Raw genomic sequence first — 18,866 nt, forward strand, 5'->3', positions numbered from 1 at the left:
TAGTCAAACATGTAATTCTAACTGAAACTAAATATTATTTAGTTACTTTAATTGGAGACAGCCTTTCAGAGGGATCAGCTTTATTAAAGAGCATAATCAGTTGTTTTCCCAACAGAGTAAAGATGTGTTCTCTTGAGTATCTATTATAGCTTCTTTACCCTGAGCCACATTCAATAAAAATGCAGAAATAAGGGGCTGAAAGGCAAATAGAAATGGTAAAATGTTATAAAAAATGGGTGATTCTTTCAAAGTGAAGAACCCCTATTTGGGTTCATTGTGGCTTTTGTAATTTCAGGCTTTCTTAAATACTAAGCACATTATAACAGTTTGAGAGGTAAAGATGACTGTGTGAAGAATTCATCCACTCAGACTTTGCCAAACTTTAAAATCTGACAGACAAGCACCTGTTGTGGTAAGGACAAGGTTTTAGTTCTTGGACTTTCTTAGATACTTATTTTCTATGAATATATAATTGCATTTTGCCAGAATATCAATATTTATATTTTCTCTGCTTTCACAGTTGTTTTAGAGTCAGAACCAGGCATCGGAAGGGTGTCTGCTCAAATACACAGCTAAATTTAAACTGTAGTTTTATTTAATAGTGCTAAGACAGAATATTTTAGCTGCTTTGGCGCAATACTATTTAGAATAAAATGTTCTTTCACTTTCTTAAACTCAGATACATGGAAATCTCTGCAAGTGCTGAGAAAACTATTTTTAACAGAATCAGAGTGTTTTGCGGAGTGGCAGCTTCAGGGGCCTCATTCAGGGCCTGACTGCAAGGATATTGGTGCGCAGCAGCTGTGCAGCACTGGTCCCACCGCACAGGTCAGATGTGGGGCTTAGCCGTGTTCTCCATGGCTTTAGCACACCCTAAATCCCAGAGTGGAGTGGCCCCGGTGCCGGAGACTGGGGAGTGGGACTTGGCTGGGCCTCTGTACTGGGGTCCAAATTTTGGGCTTGATCGATGCTCTGAGGGAGCAGCTACGCTGGCTCCCGGCCAATGTAGTAGTGGAGGCTGGCATGCAGAACCTCTAGCAGTCTACTTCCACCCTCTTCCACTTGCTTTGTATGCCTTCAGGCTGCAAAAACCGGCAGTGAGAGGCCTTCCAGGGCGAATGGACGGTGTCCGCTGCTGTCAGCCCGGCCCGGCCCGGCCCGAGCCGGCGGGTCAGCGAGCCGGCGTCCGACCTCGCCGCGCCCAGGCGCGGGAAGCAGCGGCGGCGGGTGCAGAGGGCATAGTCGGGCCCAGCGAGGCTCGCGTCGCCATGGCGACGGCGCCGGACTGCTGTAATGGCGGAGAAGGAGGGGAACGGCCAGGGTAAGGCCGAGCCGGGGCCTGGGCTTGTCGCCCTGCGCGGTGTGCGGGAGGGCGGGCGCGGAGGACGGGCTGACCCTGGGCGCCGGACCAGCGAGCCCCGCGTCGCCCCGCGTCGCCCCGCCGCGGAAAGGCAGGCTCTGGCTGCGGGAGAGGCATCGGCCGTGGGATGTGTCCTTCCCGGTGCTGGTGGCAGGATGGCACACGGACAGGCACATATACCTATTTAGACACGCACATAAATACAGTCCTCCTCCCATGCCATCCAAGGTGACCACATCACTGCCTGTGCCTCTTCCCAACTCGGGCCCAGGGGCTTCTTACCAGCATTCCCTGTCATGGGGCATGCCCCCAGCTGCTGGAGCCAGTAGGTCATCACCTCTTCAGTCATTAATGGATGCATCGGGCACTCTCTGCCAGGAAAAAATAATCTGTGCTGCTGATGGCACCATGGCTTATTTTTAGAGACAGGCATGCTCTGCTTTAGGGAGTGTTGGCAGAAATAGTAGTTTGCAGGCTAACAGGTAATTCTTCCTGCAAGGATATTCAAGTATAATTTAAAGGAAAGTGTACTTTCTGTAGAACTCACAATATTATGTCTTCTAAAATCCACCCTTCCATAAGTAAACTTGTGTGTGTTGTGATAGTTTGCAAATTCTGAGCACTGTATTTGAAATAATCTAAATAATGGATTATTTTCAATTATTTAGTAAAAAAAAAACCCTAATATTGTCCTTAGAAAAATCCTGTATACATAGTGGCTATGGATGGTGCTAAATGAACAATTTGATTTTGGTAGGAGTATTTCTGGCATACACTTTGCAGTGTAGATATCTTGCAGAAATTAAGAAAGAAGACTGATGTAGCTTTGGTGAGAAACATTGTAAAAGCATTATTTCCTTTATATTGGTTTTCATATTTGTTCAGTCTTGTGAAAGCCTATTTTTACATCTTCTCAGTTTTCCAAGTGAAGCTGAGGCACAGTGCTGGCAGAAGTGGATGGAGATGGTGGCGTAACAGCCTAGAAGTCTGTTGAACCATCTGAGAAGAGGGAATCTGGTGTTCTGGCAGGATGGAAGTAATATTGGGAAGTTTTGGCTCTATATAATTTGAGCATGCATATGTATGATGTTGGGATTTTGCATCATTTTGTCAGCAGGCAGCAACTTTTGGAGAAGGAAAGTAATTGTTTTTTGCTTGATTAAAGCTTTTTAATGCCATTTCAGTGGTTTGAAAGTGAGAATACTTCATAAGAAATTTAATTACTATATTAGTGAATACAGAATATATATATTTTTCATACACTTGGTTTTTTTTAATAGCCTGTAAAATACTCTTCCCATAGTGTCAGATGGTGTCTTCTAGAAGAAAATTACGCTGTGCTAAGTGACCTTGACTCATAAACTACATTCCTGGCCCTACTAGACTTCCTGATGGATCATGGAAAGTAACATACTGGACTTTAGTTTTCTATCTGTAGAACAAGGACAATAACCTCTGTCATGCAAACAAGGCATCTGACTTACGTTATGTTGCTCATGACAGTCATAGTCTGTTATTAGTCAAACCAGTTGCTTATTGCCCTATAAAGGTGTCACATTATTATATAAACAGTAGAGGTAAGCTAACAGTGTCTGATTAAACTGCAGAAGAAATCTCATAAGTCACACCTATTTCAGAGCTGCTATTGGACTTCTTGCAAACAGCAGTTAGAGGATTTAATTAGGATTCCCCAGTTCTGTATTCACTAATTGATCACACTTCCTTCTGACAAGCATTCCATATCTATGCAAACTGCCACTTTTACTTTATTATGGTTCAAACAGAACAAAACATTGGTTGTATTGTCAAATAATTAGTCTTTAGGGTATTCCTCTTGGGTCTTTGTAGAACTGCTGTTCCACCAACTTTCATGGTTAAGGTTTTCCTTAGGGCCTATTGTTTTCAAGTTTTGTCGTCTTCAAAGGTAAAATGCTTGCTTAGATGTTTGACAAATGTACACAATCTTTACAAGGAAAAACAGTGAAAGGCCAAATACTGCAATCTCTTGTGCTTCATGTTACTTACATGAGTATTGTCCTCTAATCTAGGCAATTCTTGTGAAAAAAACATTAAATTGCATATGGGTAAGTGTTCATGGGGTCATGCCTCTGCTGTCTGTAGCTACACATTTCATAGAACTTATATCCCTACATTTGTGATTCCAACATTGTTTATATTTTTTTCTGATTATGCTAGACTGCTTCATACTGCTTTTCTGTGTTTTTGGCCATTTTCTCCCTCCCATCATTCTGTTTCTTTCCCTTTTCCTGCTACTTAATTCAGTCTGTCTGTTCTTCCATTTGCTCTCAAGTTACTTTCTTTGTAATTTGACATAACATGTCAGATTTTCTAAGTTTTACTATCTCTGATCTCAATACTGATGTTACCAGAACCTGAAAGCAAAATGTCAGATCAGTAGTGCTGAAGTAGAACTAGACAGAAGACAAGACATATTTTTCTCCAGCTGGCATTTAAGAAATCACATGGAAGTACACACAGGAGAGAACACTCAGTGTTCCTATATCATTATGGTAATGTTATGTAATTGATCACTATTAGAGTTTTTCTAACACTATATTCTGTTTGCTAGTTAACACATATTTAAAATACAATTAATAAGTAATGGATTTTAATCCAAAACCAGAAGTATATTAAATAGTTTGAGCTCCCATTTCACCCACTGACACCTGTATGAAACTGAGTAACTGGTTAGAGATAACAGATATCCTCTGTAAAGATAGCTGATTCTGATGCAAAGGCCTACTGAGATGGAGATTAACCATTCAGTGATGATGTCCAGTTCTGGAGCCCCTATTACAGGAAGGATCTGGATGTGCTGGAGCATGTCCAGAGAAGGGTCAAGAGGAGCACCTCTCCTGTGAAGACGGACTGAGAGAGTTGGGGCTATTCAGTCTGGAGAAGAGAAGGCTCTGGGGAGATCTTATTGTGGCCTTTCAGTATCTTAAGGGGGCCTACAAGAAAGCTGGTGAGGGACTTTTTAGGATGTCAGGTAATGATAGGACTAGAGGGAATGGAACAGAATAGAAATGGTTAGATTCAGATTGGATGTTAGGAAGGAGTTTTTCACTATGAGGTTGGTGAGACACTGGAACAGGTTGCCCAGAGAGGTGGTAGAAGCCCCATTCCTGGAGGTTTTTAAAGCCAGGCTGGATGTGGCTCTGAGCAGCCTGATCTAGTGTGAGGTGTCCCTGCCCATGGCAGGGGGGTTGGAACTGAATGATCTTCAAGGTCCCTTCCAACCCTAACAATTCTGATTGTATGATTTTCTCTGGTAAATGATAGTAGTTGTTCTGGGTGGTTTGAGTTATAGGTACAATATGTAATCAGACCTCGCACATCCTGTCCCAGCTTATGAAACAGGCAAGTGGAAGTTGTTAGTGTAGCTAGGAAAGAGTTTTCACCCTGATTTTAGTGCATTATGTAAACACAGTAACCTTGTGTTAATTCGTACATATATATATATATATATATATATGCTCTTCAACTGCCCTGGTTTGTCACTTGGGATGCTGATGGAGTTTTACTGGCGTTCACATTTGGTAAGAACTAGCTACATATCCCATTCAATACTATCTTCTTGCAAAGAAGCAGTGTTGACCCTACTTCACCTGCCCTGCCAAATCCTCCCATGCCTGGAAGTAGGATCTAAACCTTCCCTCTCCATGTCACCTAGCTCTGTCTGGATTCTCTGTCACGAGAGAATGTGCTATCACTGCTCATTGCGTTTTAATAAAGTGCTGTGTCCAAGTTTAGAGAGCCTAGTAGCTGCCATGAGCACTGTAGGCAGTCATAACCATTAGTTCTGCTTGCAGCACACAATTAACATGAGAGTTTCAAACCTGACAGAGAAAAGCATCTAAGCTGTATGGTTTTCAGGAATGGTATAAAACGATGCACATGATATTTAAGTATGTGAGTACATTTAAGGGTCTTGCTTTACTGAGGATGTTTAGATGTATTTTTGAGGGTTTCACAAATAAACATCAGCAGTTGAAAGGTACAAAACCTATGGATCAAATATGCGCAATAACTCTTCAGGCTAAAATAGTCCATCAGAAAATTATCTATTTTTAAAAGTGGCAGTGTTTCATTTATGGAAAAAAATACAAAATTAGTATGAGTTAAAAATAAGAAGCTTTCACAGGGCTCAAGTAAGCAATATTTTAGCTGTAGCAGAAAATCTGACATCACTTAAAAAATAAGGAATTTACAGATGAACACTATCAATATCCTCTTGTTGACACTGCACTGAGAAATTACATGAAGAAAGAAGTTTATAGCTTTTATTAGACTGTAATGCAGTTTAACATGCACATTGACATCAGAGTTATGTTTTAATATTTGCACTTACTTGAGAATGAAACAAAAAATAAATTGTGTCCATCTTCCATGGACAAACACGGGCTGTAGATCCAATCCTCTTGCTTATACTCTTGCAGTAAAACTAGAGCTCAAATGGATGTAGAATAGGTAATTGTAGATTGACAGACTTCTTGTTTCCATGGTGCATAAAATGGCAGGAGTTTTTCAGTTTGGCTCTACTTCTGGCTGACTTACTGAATAAAATACTGGCTGGTGCACAGAAAGGCTTTAAACTGTTTTATCTTTAAAACAGTGCCATCCAGCAGATACACAGTACTGACAGGGGGCTTGAGAACTCCCACAAATTATCTTTCCAACAGTAGTTAACATATTATTAAGAACTTGCATGTCTACATACTAATTATTTTGTGATCTGAGATGTTGGGATTTTTTTTTTCCAGTTTAGGAGTACCTTTTTTTGTGCAAGCATCTACCACTTTGTTTCTGTTGGCAATAAAATGTGGCAGGCTAAAGGCTGTGGAGGGAAAATGGTCTTTCAGATAACAGAAGTTCAACAGGAACCTGTTGTTGGATGTGTTCAACAGGGCGCCTGTGAGCTTCAGCCCCCAGATGGGAGGTGACTGTGCAGACAGTGGTGCTGGTCACACCACTGCTCTGCCTTAGCCAAATCTTGGCATGGGGTCTGACTGTGTGCTGCTGGTTTTGCCATGGGAGCCTGGTTGGGGTAGGAGACAGAAGCTGAAAATAGCTCTTACACATCCTGTGAGGTATCCTGAATGGAGAAGGAGCTGACTCATGCCCAGTACAACAGCAACATTGGGAAGGGCATGAGACAGAGATGGGGTTAGGGGTGCCTGCAGAAGGTGGCCAGAGAAGCAGAGAACTCCTTGTGTGGAGCTTGCTGGTACCTGGTGTGGGGGTAAAAGCTATTGGCACAGTAGGGGCAGGAAGTCTCAAAACCCAAGTCTACCCCTCACGGCTTTTGAGTTTAGATTTCATACCACCTGAATGGCCTTGGGGTATTCTTTTATAAATGGTCTTTAATTGTAAATCTTCATCTTTAAGAAAATACAGACTCCCATTTTTTTGGAAGTGTGACATCCTCACTGTTCAGTGTAGGCACAGGTAGTATGTGAAAGCCCTGTGAATGTAAGATTGGAAGAGATTTCCTTGAGTCCAGCCTGGGGCTGTGTACAATCATAACTTTAGAAAGTTTACCAAGCTCCACCTTAAAAATAATGAGGATTTTTAGGCTGCTAATGCAAGGTCATGGGAAGTTTTGGACCCTTGCTGATGATGGTCAGGTTGAAAATCAGACATGAATTCTGAAATTTATCCATGAACAGCCTGTGTCCTTCTCTTGCTTGTTCACCATCTTTCTCCTTTAGCTTAGCCTGCCTCAAATGGTTATAGAAATAAGTCTTATTCCTCATTGATCATAAATGTGAATGAATGTCTTAAATTTGTCAGTTGAAATACTGTTCAAATTCAGAATATTACTTCTAGGCAAACAGAAAATTGGAGGTTTGCATTCATTGACAATATGTAAAGAAAGTACTGTAAATGATACTTTCCAGACAGCTCCTTAAAAACTGAAGCAAACTCCTGTAATCCTTTGCCATTTTCATTTCAGACTAGAGAAGAGAAGACTGGGGAGACTTATTAGCAACCTCCCAATACCTGAAAGGGACCTAGAAGAAGGATGGAGAGAGACTGTTTTCAAAGGCCTGTAGTGATAGGACAATGGACAATGGTTTTAGAGAAGAGTAGATTTAGGTTGGTCATTAGGAGGAAGTTCTTTACCATGAGGGTAATGGAACACTGGAACATGTTGCCCAAGGAGGTGGTTGAGACCCTATCTCTGGAGATATTCAAGGTCAGGCTTGACAGGGCTCTGGGCAACCTGATCTAGTGGAGGATGTCTCTGCTTACTGCAATGGGGGTGGACTAGATGACTTTGGGAGGTCCCTTCCAACTGTAACATCTTCCTTTGCTTGGTCAAAGCCATCAATGCCAGGGTAGTGTGGATAGAATTGCAAACAATCTTGACACTGTTTTTTTAACTCGTTTGAGACCCTGTCAGGCAAATTGAAGGGTTTGTGATGCTACATAATAACAGCATGTATTAAAAGTCATACTTAAAACCTCTCATTCTCCCATTGTATTGTAGGCAATTACAGTTCTTCCAAATGAAGAAAGTTTACAGACTGCTCCATTTTAGCAATGCTTCTGTAGCGCTGTAGTTAAACTTTAAAATGGCTTACATTTAAAATGCATTTATTCTCAGAACACCACAGGGATCAGTGCTGGGTACAATCCTGTTCAACATCTTCATGAATGACATTGATGAAGGGACAGAATGTCTGCTCAGCAAGTTTGCTGATGATACCAAACTGGAAGGCTTGGCTGAAATACCTTCAGGTTGTGTGGCCATTCAGTGAGACCTGGACAGACTGGAGAGCTGGGCAGAGAGGAACCTAATGAGGTTCAACAAGGATAAGTAGAGAGTCCTGCATCTAACCAGTATAGGTTAGGAGGTGATCTGTTGAAGAACAGCCCTGTGAAGAAGGACCTGAGAGAGGTACCAGGATGATTAAGGGACTGGAGCATGTGCCTTATGAGCAGAGGCTGAGAGCCCTGGGGCTTTTTAGTCTGGAGAAGAGAAGACTGAGAGGGGATTTAATAAATGTTTATAAATATCTGAGGGATGGATGTCAAAAAGGAGGAGACAGGCCTTTCTCAGTTGCACCCTGTGATAGGACAAGGGGTAATGTATATAAACTACAGCACAGGAGGTTCCACCTCAGCATGAGGAAAAACTTCTTCACTGTGAGGGTCACAGAGTGCTGGAACAGGCTTCCCGGAGAGGTTGTAGAGTCTCCTTCTCTGGAGACTTTCAAGACCCATCTGGATGCATTTCTGTGCAATGTGCACTAGATTCTGTGGTCCTGCTCTGACAGGGGGGTTGGACTCAATGATCTTCAGAGGTCCCTTCCAACCCCTAATATCCTGTGATCCTGTAATACCCCCTTGATTCTGGTTCCTGCTTTCCACCCACATGAACAATCAGTGTGCTGGGAGAGTTTAGTAGTCATAATTCCATTTATGAGACACTTGTGCTTGTCCTGAAGGGTCAAACCCCAAAATATGCTCTAACCCAGACAATGGGTTAAGCACCTGTGAGTGTGCAAACCTGGACACTTCCTGGGGTCCAGATGGTCCAGGCAAATGTGCAGCACATGTAATTAACCTTGGAGGCACACCTGTGAACTGTGTGTGTCCCTGGCCATATTTGGATATGCCCCATCCTATAGGTTCAGTCATCAGGTTTCTCTGTTACCAAAGGGCATTAATTGTCTTGGGACAATATTCAAACCAGTCAAGAAGGTAAGCAATTTGACTTGTTCTCACCAAGCAAGCAATAAGAGCCAAATGCTGCTGGAGTAGCAGCTGAAGAGTCTGCCCTAGTGCCCTAGCAGGCCAACGACACCTGGGCCTTGCACCTGGACCAAGGCGGAAGGGGGAAAACCTCCAAGAGAACTGAATCCCAGAAGTGGAGCACACAGGAGAGGTCGGTCCCCTAGCCCTCTCTGAGCCAAGGGAAAGCTCCAGACTGTGAACTGGGCATGGGAGGAGAGAGGCTCCTAGCCCTCTCTGAGCCAAGAATTGCTCAAATTGTAGTCACGGCATCTGGGAGGGTATCAGACAGAGGAGCAAGTCATGAGTACCTGGCTAATCTGCTACAGAATCCTCTTGTGGGAAACAACAGATCACAGAACCTTTATTTCCAATTTGAATTGCTGCATTGGAAATTCTGAGATCTGTGCTTAAATCATTTAACTGTCTTCATATGTGAAATGTAGCACTCACAACTGAATACCAGAACCTCTAAATATACTTTGTAAATAAGTTACAGCAGTGTCTGAAGATACCACCACCAGGAAGTATTAAATATAAAATAATACACATTTTATTACAGTGCTGCCATATAAGTGATCAAATGTACATGCACAATGTTGGTGACAGGTCATACAGTGCCCTGTTGAGGCCATCCTATGTCATTGACGGAAGGAGCTGCTGATGTAGGGCACACAGCAGCGTGTTCATTACTGCTGTTTGTGGGGCTTGGTGTGATGCATATGCATTGTAGGCTGTGGGAATCAGAGTTGTCCTTTGTGGCTCTGCTGTCCACTTCTGGGGCCAGCACTGTGGAGAGTCCAGGAAAAATTGAGATCAATGCCTTTTGTGACCATACAGCATAGCAGCATGGGTTGTGTTCTGCTAGTGTCTCATCTCTTCCTTTACAGCTGGAGGTGTATCTGGAGGTTTGGCAAGACTCTCAGTGCCACTGGGAGAGAATAGAATAGAATAGAATAGAATAGAATAGAATAGAATAGAATAGAATAGAATAGACCAGACCAGGTTGGAAGAGACCTTCAAGAGCTTCATGTCCTTTCTGGGGCAGTTTGCTGGTTGGCGAGGAAAGAAAATAGAAGTATGGGCTAGACATAACTCCATATCTCAGGTGTGGTTGAGATGGAAGATACAGAAAAAATTTGCAACAATGGAGATTACAGGTTTTGTTAGCTCAGAGGTGCAACAGGAGTGCTGACTGGTAGGACTGCCAGGGTTGGAATTTCAGGGATGTGCAAGACATCCCTAATGGAGGTTTATGCTGAGCTTATCTCTGTCTTTTGAAAAGGGAGACTGAATGCAGCTGGTACTTGTGGCATCTGGTAAAGTATTGACTTTAAAAGAATGTCACAATTATTTTTTTTGCAGGCTAACAAACATCAGGCACTGGCATTTCAGTTTACTGTAGGAAGTATAACATCATGACTTTCCTCAAGAGAAGTGTAAATTATGAATTGTGTATTATCTCTGAGACACAACTGTACATGAGGCAATCCAGATCTGTGCATAGATGGGACTTCCTTGCTTTCCTTGGGTAACTGGAGGCATATCTCCACAACCTCTGCTTGTAGCAGCTGAGATCCTGCAATGCTGTAATAAAGGACTTCTGAGAGGACTTCTGAGATTCTTCACTCTCTGCAATTCTGGAATTCTGTGGTGGAGCAGCAGCGGGGTTCATGCCTTATCGTTTGTCACAAGTGGCCCCTGAAAGAGGGCTTGCAACATCTGCTCAGAAGAGAAAGTCTTTATGTGGAGAGCAAAGAATTTCCCCCATCATTCTCCCAAGTTAGTGTGACAAAACGCGTTGTTTTGCTGCCCTCAGTGACAGCTGCATGCAATGGCAAGTATTTTGCAGCTTATGTGCAGACACCAACTAGCATGAGGAAAGCTTTGCTGTCAGAACTGGACTTGTCAAATGGTTCAGGTGAGTGATACTGCTCAGTGCTAGCTGATGTTAGGGGTTGGAAGGGACCTCTGGAGATCATCTAGTCCAACCCCCCTGCCAGAGCAGGACTGTAGAATTTAGCACAGGTCACACGGGAATGCATCCAGATAAGTCTTGAAAGTCTCCAGAGAAGGAGACTCCACAACCTCTCTGGGGAGCCTGTTCCAGCACTCTGTGACCCTCAAAGTGAAAATTCTAAGCTCTATGAGATTATCCTTACTTTTTATCTGAGGTTTGGGCATACACAGGGCATACCCCACGTGCATTTCTTCTGTTTCCCAGTACTGCATATTTTTCAGAGAGCATATAGGCAATAAGCTGTATGTTACTGTTCACAAGATGAGCCTGCACTATTTAACACAGGGATAGCATTGGGTTAGGATATAAGGAGTAAGGTGCTTAAGAAGGTCAGGTCAGTGCATTAACCTCACTATTGACTGTTTCAGAGCTCAGAGAGACATTGATAAAGATCTGTAAGCTGTAGCTACAGGGAAAGGTGCAAGATAGCTGTGAACTCACTTGACAAGGTGCTTGTCACTGGGCACTAACTGCCAACAAATGGGGACAGTGGGAGGTGGCAGGAGGAGCTAAGAGCTGTGCCTATTTGGAGCCACACCCAGTCATGCACAGAATCAGAGAGGCACAAAGTCATAGGGGTTGGAAGTGACCTCTGAAGATCATCTAGTCCAACCTCCCTGATAGAGCAGGATCATCTAGAGTAAATCACACAGGAACATGTGCAGGCAGGCTTTGAGTGCCTCCAGAGATAGATACTCCACAGCCTCTATCAGCAGCTTGTTCCAGTGCTCTGCCACCCTCAAAGTTAAGATTTTTTTTTCCTTAGAGTCCATAGAGAAGTGGCAGAACAACAGTAAATTGGAGCTGGGGGAGGGCTGTGTGCCAAGTATTTGCTTGTGCACTTCTCTGCTACTTACAGGTAGTAATCCTCTTGCACAGTATCATCCTCACTGGTCAGAGAGCAGAAAACTGTCTCATGCTGCTGTGTATGTAGGAATCCATCTTGCACCTGAATTAGGCCAGCTGGTAGATTTCTGACCTTTTTTTTTTTGTGGGCACGCTGCTGGGTCCAGAACATTTCATCATCAGGAGAATCTAGTTCTGTAGCTAAGTCCTGACCCCAGCCTTCATACTTCCATTTCCAAGGCCTGGGGTAGCCTGTTGTCAGCTAGATACTGCTATGGGTTACTGCCTGAGCTTATGGCAGCCCAGGAATCCTTGCCAGCATCTGTGCCATCTTAATTGATTTGACCTAGAACATGATGCTTGCTACATCCCAGATGCATGGTTGTACCAACTAGCTAGCCACTGCACCTCCATTTCCCCTCTTTGGCAGACACAGATCAAATCACAAATTCATTCTGTGCAGTGAAAGTAGGAACGACTCATAGTTTCATAGTTTCATAGTTTCATTCAGGGTTGGAAGGGACCACAAGGATCATCTAGTTCCAACCCCCCTGCCATGGGCAGGGACACCCCACACTAGATCAGGCTGGACAGAGCCTCAGCCAGCCTGCTCTTAAACACCCCCAGGGACGGGGCCTCGACCACCTCCCTGGACAACACATTCCAGGGTTTCACCACTCTCATGGTGAAGAACCTCCTCCTCACATCCAGCCTGAATCTCCCCACCTCCAGCTTCATTCCATTCCCCCTAGTCCTGTCACTACCTGAGATCCTGAGAAGTCCTTCCCCAGCCTTCCTGTAGGCCCCCTTCAGATACTGGAAGGCCACAATTAGGTCACCTGGGAGCCTTCTCTTCTGCAGACTGAACAGCCCCAACTCCTTCAGTCTGTCCTCACAGGAGAGGTGCTCCAGCCCTCTGATCATCCTTGTGGCCCTTCTCTGGACACGTTCCAGCACCTCCACATCCCTCTTGTAATAGGGGCTCCAGAACTGGATGCAGTACTCCAGGTGGGGTCTCACCAGGGCTGAGTAGAGGGGGAGGATCACCTCCCTCGACCTGCTGGCCACACTTCTCCTGATGCAGCCCAGGATCTGATTGGCTTTGCGGGCTGCAAGTGCACATTGAGAGCTCATGTTGAGCTTTTTGTCCACCAGCACCCCCAAGTCTCTCTCCTCAGGGCTACTTTCCAGCCAGTCACTGCCCAGCCTGGATTTGTGCCTGGGATTGCCTCGACCCAGATGCAGGACCCTGCACTTGCTCTTATTGAACTTCATGAGGTTGGCTTGTGCCCACCTCTCCAGCCTGTCAAGGTCCCTCTGGATGGCCTCCCTTCCCTCCAGCGTGTCTGCTGCACCACACAGCTTGGTGTCATCAGCAAACTTGCTGAGGGTGCACTCAATGCCACTGTCCATGTCCCCCACAAAGATGTTGAAGAAGACAGGTCCCAGGACTGATCCCTGAGGGACTCCGCTTGTCACTGGCCTCCACTGGGACATGGAGCCATTGACAGCCACTCTTTGGGTGCGGCCATCAAGCCAGTTCCTTATCCATCTAGTGGTCCACCCATCAAACCCATGTGTCACCAGTTTGGAGACCAGGATGTGGTGCGGGACAGTGTTGAAGGCTTTGCTCAGGTCCAGGTAAATGACATCAGTTGCTTGCCCCTCATCTATTAATTTTGTCACCTGCTCATAGAAGGCAACCAGGTTGGTCAGGCTCCTTCCATACCTCCTTCCATACCTCAGACTCTTTCCATACCATCTCATTAAAACCCAAACCAACCCTCCAACCAAAAAAACACAAAAGAAAAAAACCTTGAGAACCTGATCACTCATCAAACTTTAGAGAGTACTTCAGGTTTGATAAAAATTGCACTGTGTCTGTGTGTCTAGGTGGTACTTGGCCATTTCCCAGAAATGCAGGCTTCTCTGCTCATGCTTGTGAAAACTGGTGCTTCAGTATATATACAGATATGTAACTAAATACAGCATATCTACACAGGCTGTGATCAGTACAAACATCAGGGCATGTTTTGTTGAACTTTTCCTAGATCCAGGAAATGCTGTCACTGACAGGTACCTGTGTTGTATCACTCAGACTAATTGCCTACAAGAAAATGAAGTTTTCCCTATCAAACCATATGATTCTTCCACAGTATGTCCCAGGATTGTATAGACTGAGCTTGCCCTCACCAACAAGCTGCTCAAGACATCCTTCAGGTATTGGGAAGGAAGGATTTTCCTGCATGTAGGCAGGGGGAGAGACTAGTCACAAGTGGCACATGATGAGTTGAAAAGATTGTAATGACAAATGCACAAAGCTGGGAAAGGAGGTTCAGGAGAGCAAATGTGTGTTATCCTGGAGGGAATGGAGGTGAGCAGTGGTGTCAGCTACCTTTGGCTGCCTGCATTTTTGCATGAGAAGCTCAGCCAGGAAATAGGAAAGGCACAGACATATCTCTTACCACATCCTCAGCATGTGCTGCTGCTTATTTTTTTTGCAGCAACACCAAACACACAGTCCGTCTTCCAGATGCCTTCCTCACAAGCAAACCTGACACATTTCTGGCCCTGAATAGCACTTAGTAGAGGTTTACAGACTGTAAGAAGCACTGTATGACACTAGTGGGATTCCTGCTGTAACCCAGTCCCTCTCAGACACTTGTAACATTTAACATTCCCTGTCACTCTTCTCATCAACTGCAGGTTTTGCTTGGGTATTCATAGTTTCAGTAACTTTAGAGTAAGGTTGGGTTGTATTTTATATACAGAAAGTCCTTAAGCCTTTTATTTCTTTGACAAACCAATTGCATCCTCCATTCTGGGTACCTCTAGAAAGAACTATATGGAACCAGAGAAATCAATGCCTCTGTTGCAGAAGCCTGGGCTCAGGTAGGTTGGCAGGGTTGTAGTATATGCAGTGATGTAGAAACTAGTGGTTTATTGGTCCCCTCCAAGATGTGGACAATTTTGTATTATAGCAAGCATCTGTTAAGGGATTCACAGAGGTAGTTCTCAAGTGAGCAAGGGCTGTAGTATACATATTTAGTAGATATGGCACGTCAGGTTAATGTTTGAACTTGGTGGTGTTGATGAACTTGCTGAAAAAGACTTGGAGGTCTTTTCCAACCTTAATGATTTTCTGAAATACTGAGGAATAGAATAGAATAGAATAGAATAGAATAGAATAGAATAGAATAGAATAGAATGGAATAGAATTAACCAGGTTGGAAGAGACCTTTGAGATCATTGAGTCCAACCTGTCATCCAACACCATCTAATCAACTAAACCATGGCAACAAGCACCCCATCCAGTCTCTTCCTAAACACCTCCAGTGATGGTGGCTCTACTACCTCCCTGGGCATCCCATTCCGCTGACCATTAACTCTTTCTGTGAAGAACTTCTTCCTAACATCCAGCCTAAACCTCCCCCGGTGCAGCTTAAGACTGTGTCCTCTTGTTCTGTCGCAGGTTGCCTGGGAGAAGAGACCAACCCCCACCTGGCTACAGCCTCCCTTCAGGTGGTTGTAGACAGCTACCTAGGTAGCAAGGATATCTCTCATAATTTGCCCTGGTTTAGTCATGAGGTCTGTGGTGACAGGTTGGACTTAATGATCTTTGAGGTCTCTTCCAACCTTGGTGATTTGGTGATTCTGTGATTCTCCATTCTCATAGCCAAATGCATTATCTGCATCATGCCCAGGCAGTGGTGCAGTTCCAGTGGGGCCTCATGTTGATATACTTTACCATCTGCATTCCCTGGCTTTAGGAAATACAGTGCAAGAACACTGGACAGAACAAGCAAACAGGATCATGGTAAGAGTGTGGGAGTCAGGTTTAAAAGAACAGCTGTTCAAGCTGTTACATCATTGTGACTGAGGGCAGATGAGTTATCAAGTACTGAGGATACAGAGGAATCTCTGTGGATGGGTGTGGGGGCTCTCTGCCCAGCACAGACCAGTCACAATGATGGCATCTTGCAAGGGCCGCTAGAATCGCCGGCATTAAAATGGGCTTGATAACCTAGAAGGATGTGTATGAGAGGGAGAGAGAGATTTTCTCCATCAATGAGATGGATGTTTGATCCAGAGGGAGGGCAGTAGACAAGGCTGATCATGATTCCAGCACACCTGGGGAGAGACAACTGGCTAAGAACCATGTGAGTTGTGGGTATTCCCTTGCAAACCGATGCCACGTTAACAGGAGCTGTGTTTTGGAGGCAGTGTAAGCTAGGGATTTAAACATCTTTGGATATACTAGGTGATGAAAGACATTGACTATTTATAGATTCTTTTCCAGCTTGGTGTGGCATCCTCCAGGGCATATTTTGTTCTGTGTTACAATGTCAGTTAGATTAAGAATTTTATGAGCAGCTAAAAGTTTGACTGCATATCAAGGCAGCAATAGTTTCTATGTTTTGTTTCTCAACAGCTGAATTAGTTTGTTAATTTTCCCATTAGTTTTGTTATTTTTGGTTTCCATATGCATGAAGACATCTGAATCTGTGGTAGTTTAGAATGCCATGACATTTAAAATGCCATATACTGAACAATCAAAGGCTGGAATAATATTCAGGATATCTTGTTTCATCAGGTAAAGTTTCTGGCAACTGGTAGCTCAGATAGTTACTGGCAACTGATGATTACATATTGGTATACTGATACTGGGGTGGGAAGAGCTAGGATTTGCAAAGGATGGTCATAAGGAACCTATGGAAGAGTGTTGGAGCAGTTAAATACCATAGCTTTTATCCACAAGTAGGAAGAGAGGGTTTAAGACTCACATTTTCTCATGTGACTGCCTGCACAATCATGGCTCCTCTTGTGTCCTTTGCCTTCTTAAAGGTGTTTCTTTTTCTTCATGGCAGTCTTTGCATCTGATTCCCGCTTTTAAATGAAACCAGAACACCACCCTGAAACAGCAGCATGTAAATTAGTCTAAAACTGTCACGGAGTTGAGGATACCTAGTTGTATCCCTTGTCCTTTCAAACTCACATGGCTCTGTGTAAGAAGGGGTTCCTGTCACCAAAGATCTCAGTGGTTTCCTCACACCTGCCCTTAACCATAACATAGTATTATGAAGAGAGGATGGAGCAATTAATGAGGTGTCCACATATGTATAGGAGTTTAAATACAAAATGGGCTATTAAAATATACTTAGATTGATGTTTATAAAGATTAATGTTTCATGCGTGTTGAGCAGTAACAATAAATAATAAAATCAAATCAAGTGGTGCTCCTACAAAGCAACCTTTAATTTTGCTCTTTACATAGCACAAATGGTTTCAGTGTATTGTAAATCATCAGGCTGTACTGGCACTAAATCTTTTCCTGTGAGCAGCAGACAGATTCTTCTCCCCAGCATTTTAGGTTGTTATTTAACGCTGGCTTACCTGTTCTTCTCATACTTCTTTTATTCTGCACATAATTTCTGTTCAGTGAAAGGAAGAGTTGGCTTTTTGAACTGTCAGAGCAACTAGCCCTAAGGAATAAAAGAAAGCAGTCTCATACAGTCAAACAAATGCTAGAATCTAGTGAATTATATCAGCTAGAAATCACTTTTTAAAATGCTCATTACTCAAGAGTCTGACAGAGCAACATTTATTTAATTGCTTCTATTCCCTACAAATCTGTGGTCTTTGAAGAGGAAATGTCACAGCTAAGGTGGGTATGCTGCTTAAGGTCTGGCTTCAAACGGGCCTCAGAGTGCCAGGGAGCAATCTGGACAATCTGAAGAGGAACAATTCAGTCTGAAAGAACCAGCAGAATTAATTTGGGACTCCCAGATTCCTGCCAGTATTGCTTAACTGGCAGTGTCGAGAGCTCTATCTAGCTTGTGCTAAGCAAACTGTGAAAGTAGCAAAGGATAGTACAGGAGAGGAAACTGATAATTAAAGTACTTTTCAGTTAATGTGTCTGAGGAATGAATTTTAAGACATCTAAAAAATTTTAGCAGCATAACATTGGAAATAGTATATTATCCCTTCAGGATGCATTTGTAGGAATAAGTAGTTGCAGGTATTGAAGTATTTTATTTTTGACATGATGCGCTTCAATATTTATTTAAGCCTTTATGAGATACTTTTATCCCTGATATTATTATATTATTATATTTATTATATAATATTATTATTTATATAAATATAAATATATTTATTATATTTATTATTATATAATATTATTATTATTATTATATTATTGCTTTTCTAGTTAGGAGAATCAGTGAATGAAATCTTTTGTTCAATCAGAGCATAGGTATTTCTGTCCTGAAAACTGCTAAAAAATTACTCCACAGAGCAACGTGAAGCTTTCATTGATCTATCGGTGGAGTGGAGTATCCTTGTGTAGGAAGATTTCATTACATTGTTGCCATCACTGGAGGTGTTTAAGAAGAGACTTGATGGGGTGCTTGGTGCCATGGTTTAGTTGATTAGATAGTGCTGGATGATAGGTTGGACATGATGATCTCAAAGGTCTCTTCCAACCCAGTTTATTCTATTCTATTCTATCATAACATCTGTCAAGTTAACTGCATGTGTGATCTCTTGTTACCCTTCTGGAAGGGATAACTTTGAACTCTTGTCCTAGAGCTGGAATCCACCTTTTTCTCCCTCCTGAAGAAAATTTTAGAGACTTCAGATCATAGAATTCTTCAGATAACAAGCTTTGCCATCTTTAACTATTGTGGTAGTTTTAGGCTATGCCTTTAATTTTTTTTTCACAGATCTTGAACAGAAAGTGGTAAAATGTAAATAAATCACTAATGAGTGAAAAAATGAAAATAATGATAGTTCTAAACAATCCCCTTGGAGAGATAAGGGACTTAAACTAGTTGTACCAAAACAATCTCTCTCTCTTCTCTCACTTCTTTACTCTGG

The 18,866-nt window shown here is 43.1% G+C and overlaps 1 protein-coding gene across 2 annotated transcripts in view; it reads left to right on the forward strand.

Annotated features, from left to right (window-relative positions):
• Positions 1-749: 749 nt before the first annotated feature.
• EFCAB2 (EF-hand calcium binding domain 2) overlaps positions 750-18,866 on the forward strand; it is a 44,391-nt gene continuing 26,274 nt past the window's right edge. Inside the window, exon 1 of one of the 2 annotated variants that reach the window (XM_068147679.1) lies at positions 750-828. Coding sequence is in view for 1 of the 2 variants with exons in the window: in XM_068147670.1 (XP_068003771.1) it covers positions 1,294-1,321 (28 nt within the window). In the remaining variant the exon portion in view is untranslated. Of the gene's footprint in view, positions 829-1,216; positions 1,322-18,866 lie in introns of those variants that run through there. The other variant, XM_068147670.1, reaches the window with a different exon arrangement.

The sequence above is a fragment of the Melanerpes formicivorus genome, unplaced genomic scaffold (assembly GCF_026170545.1).
Source record: "Melanerpes formicivorus ecotype bairdi unplaced genomic scaffold, bMelFor1.0.p_v2 SCAF_2, whole genome shotgun sequence".
In the NCBI taxonomy this organism is placed as follows: Eukaryota; Metazoa; Chordata; class Aves; order Piciformes; family Picidae; genus Melanerpes; species Melanerpes formicivorus.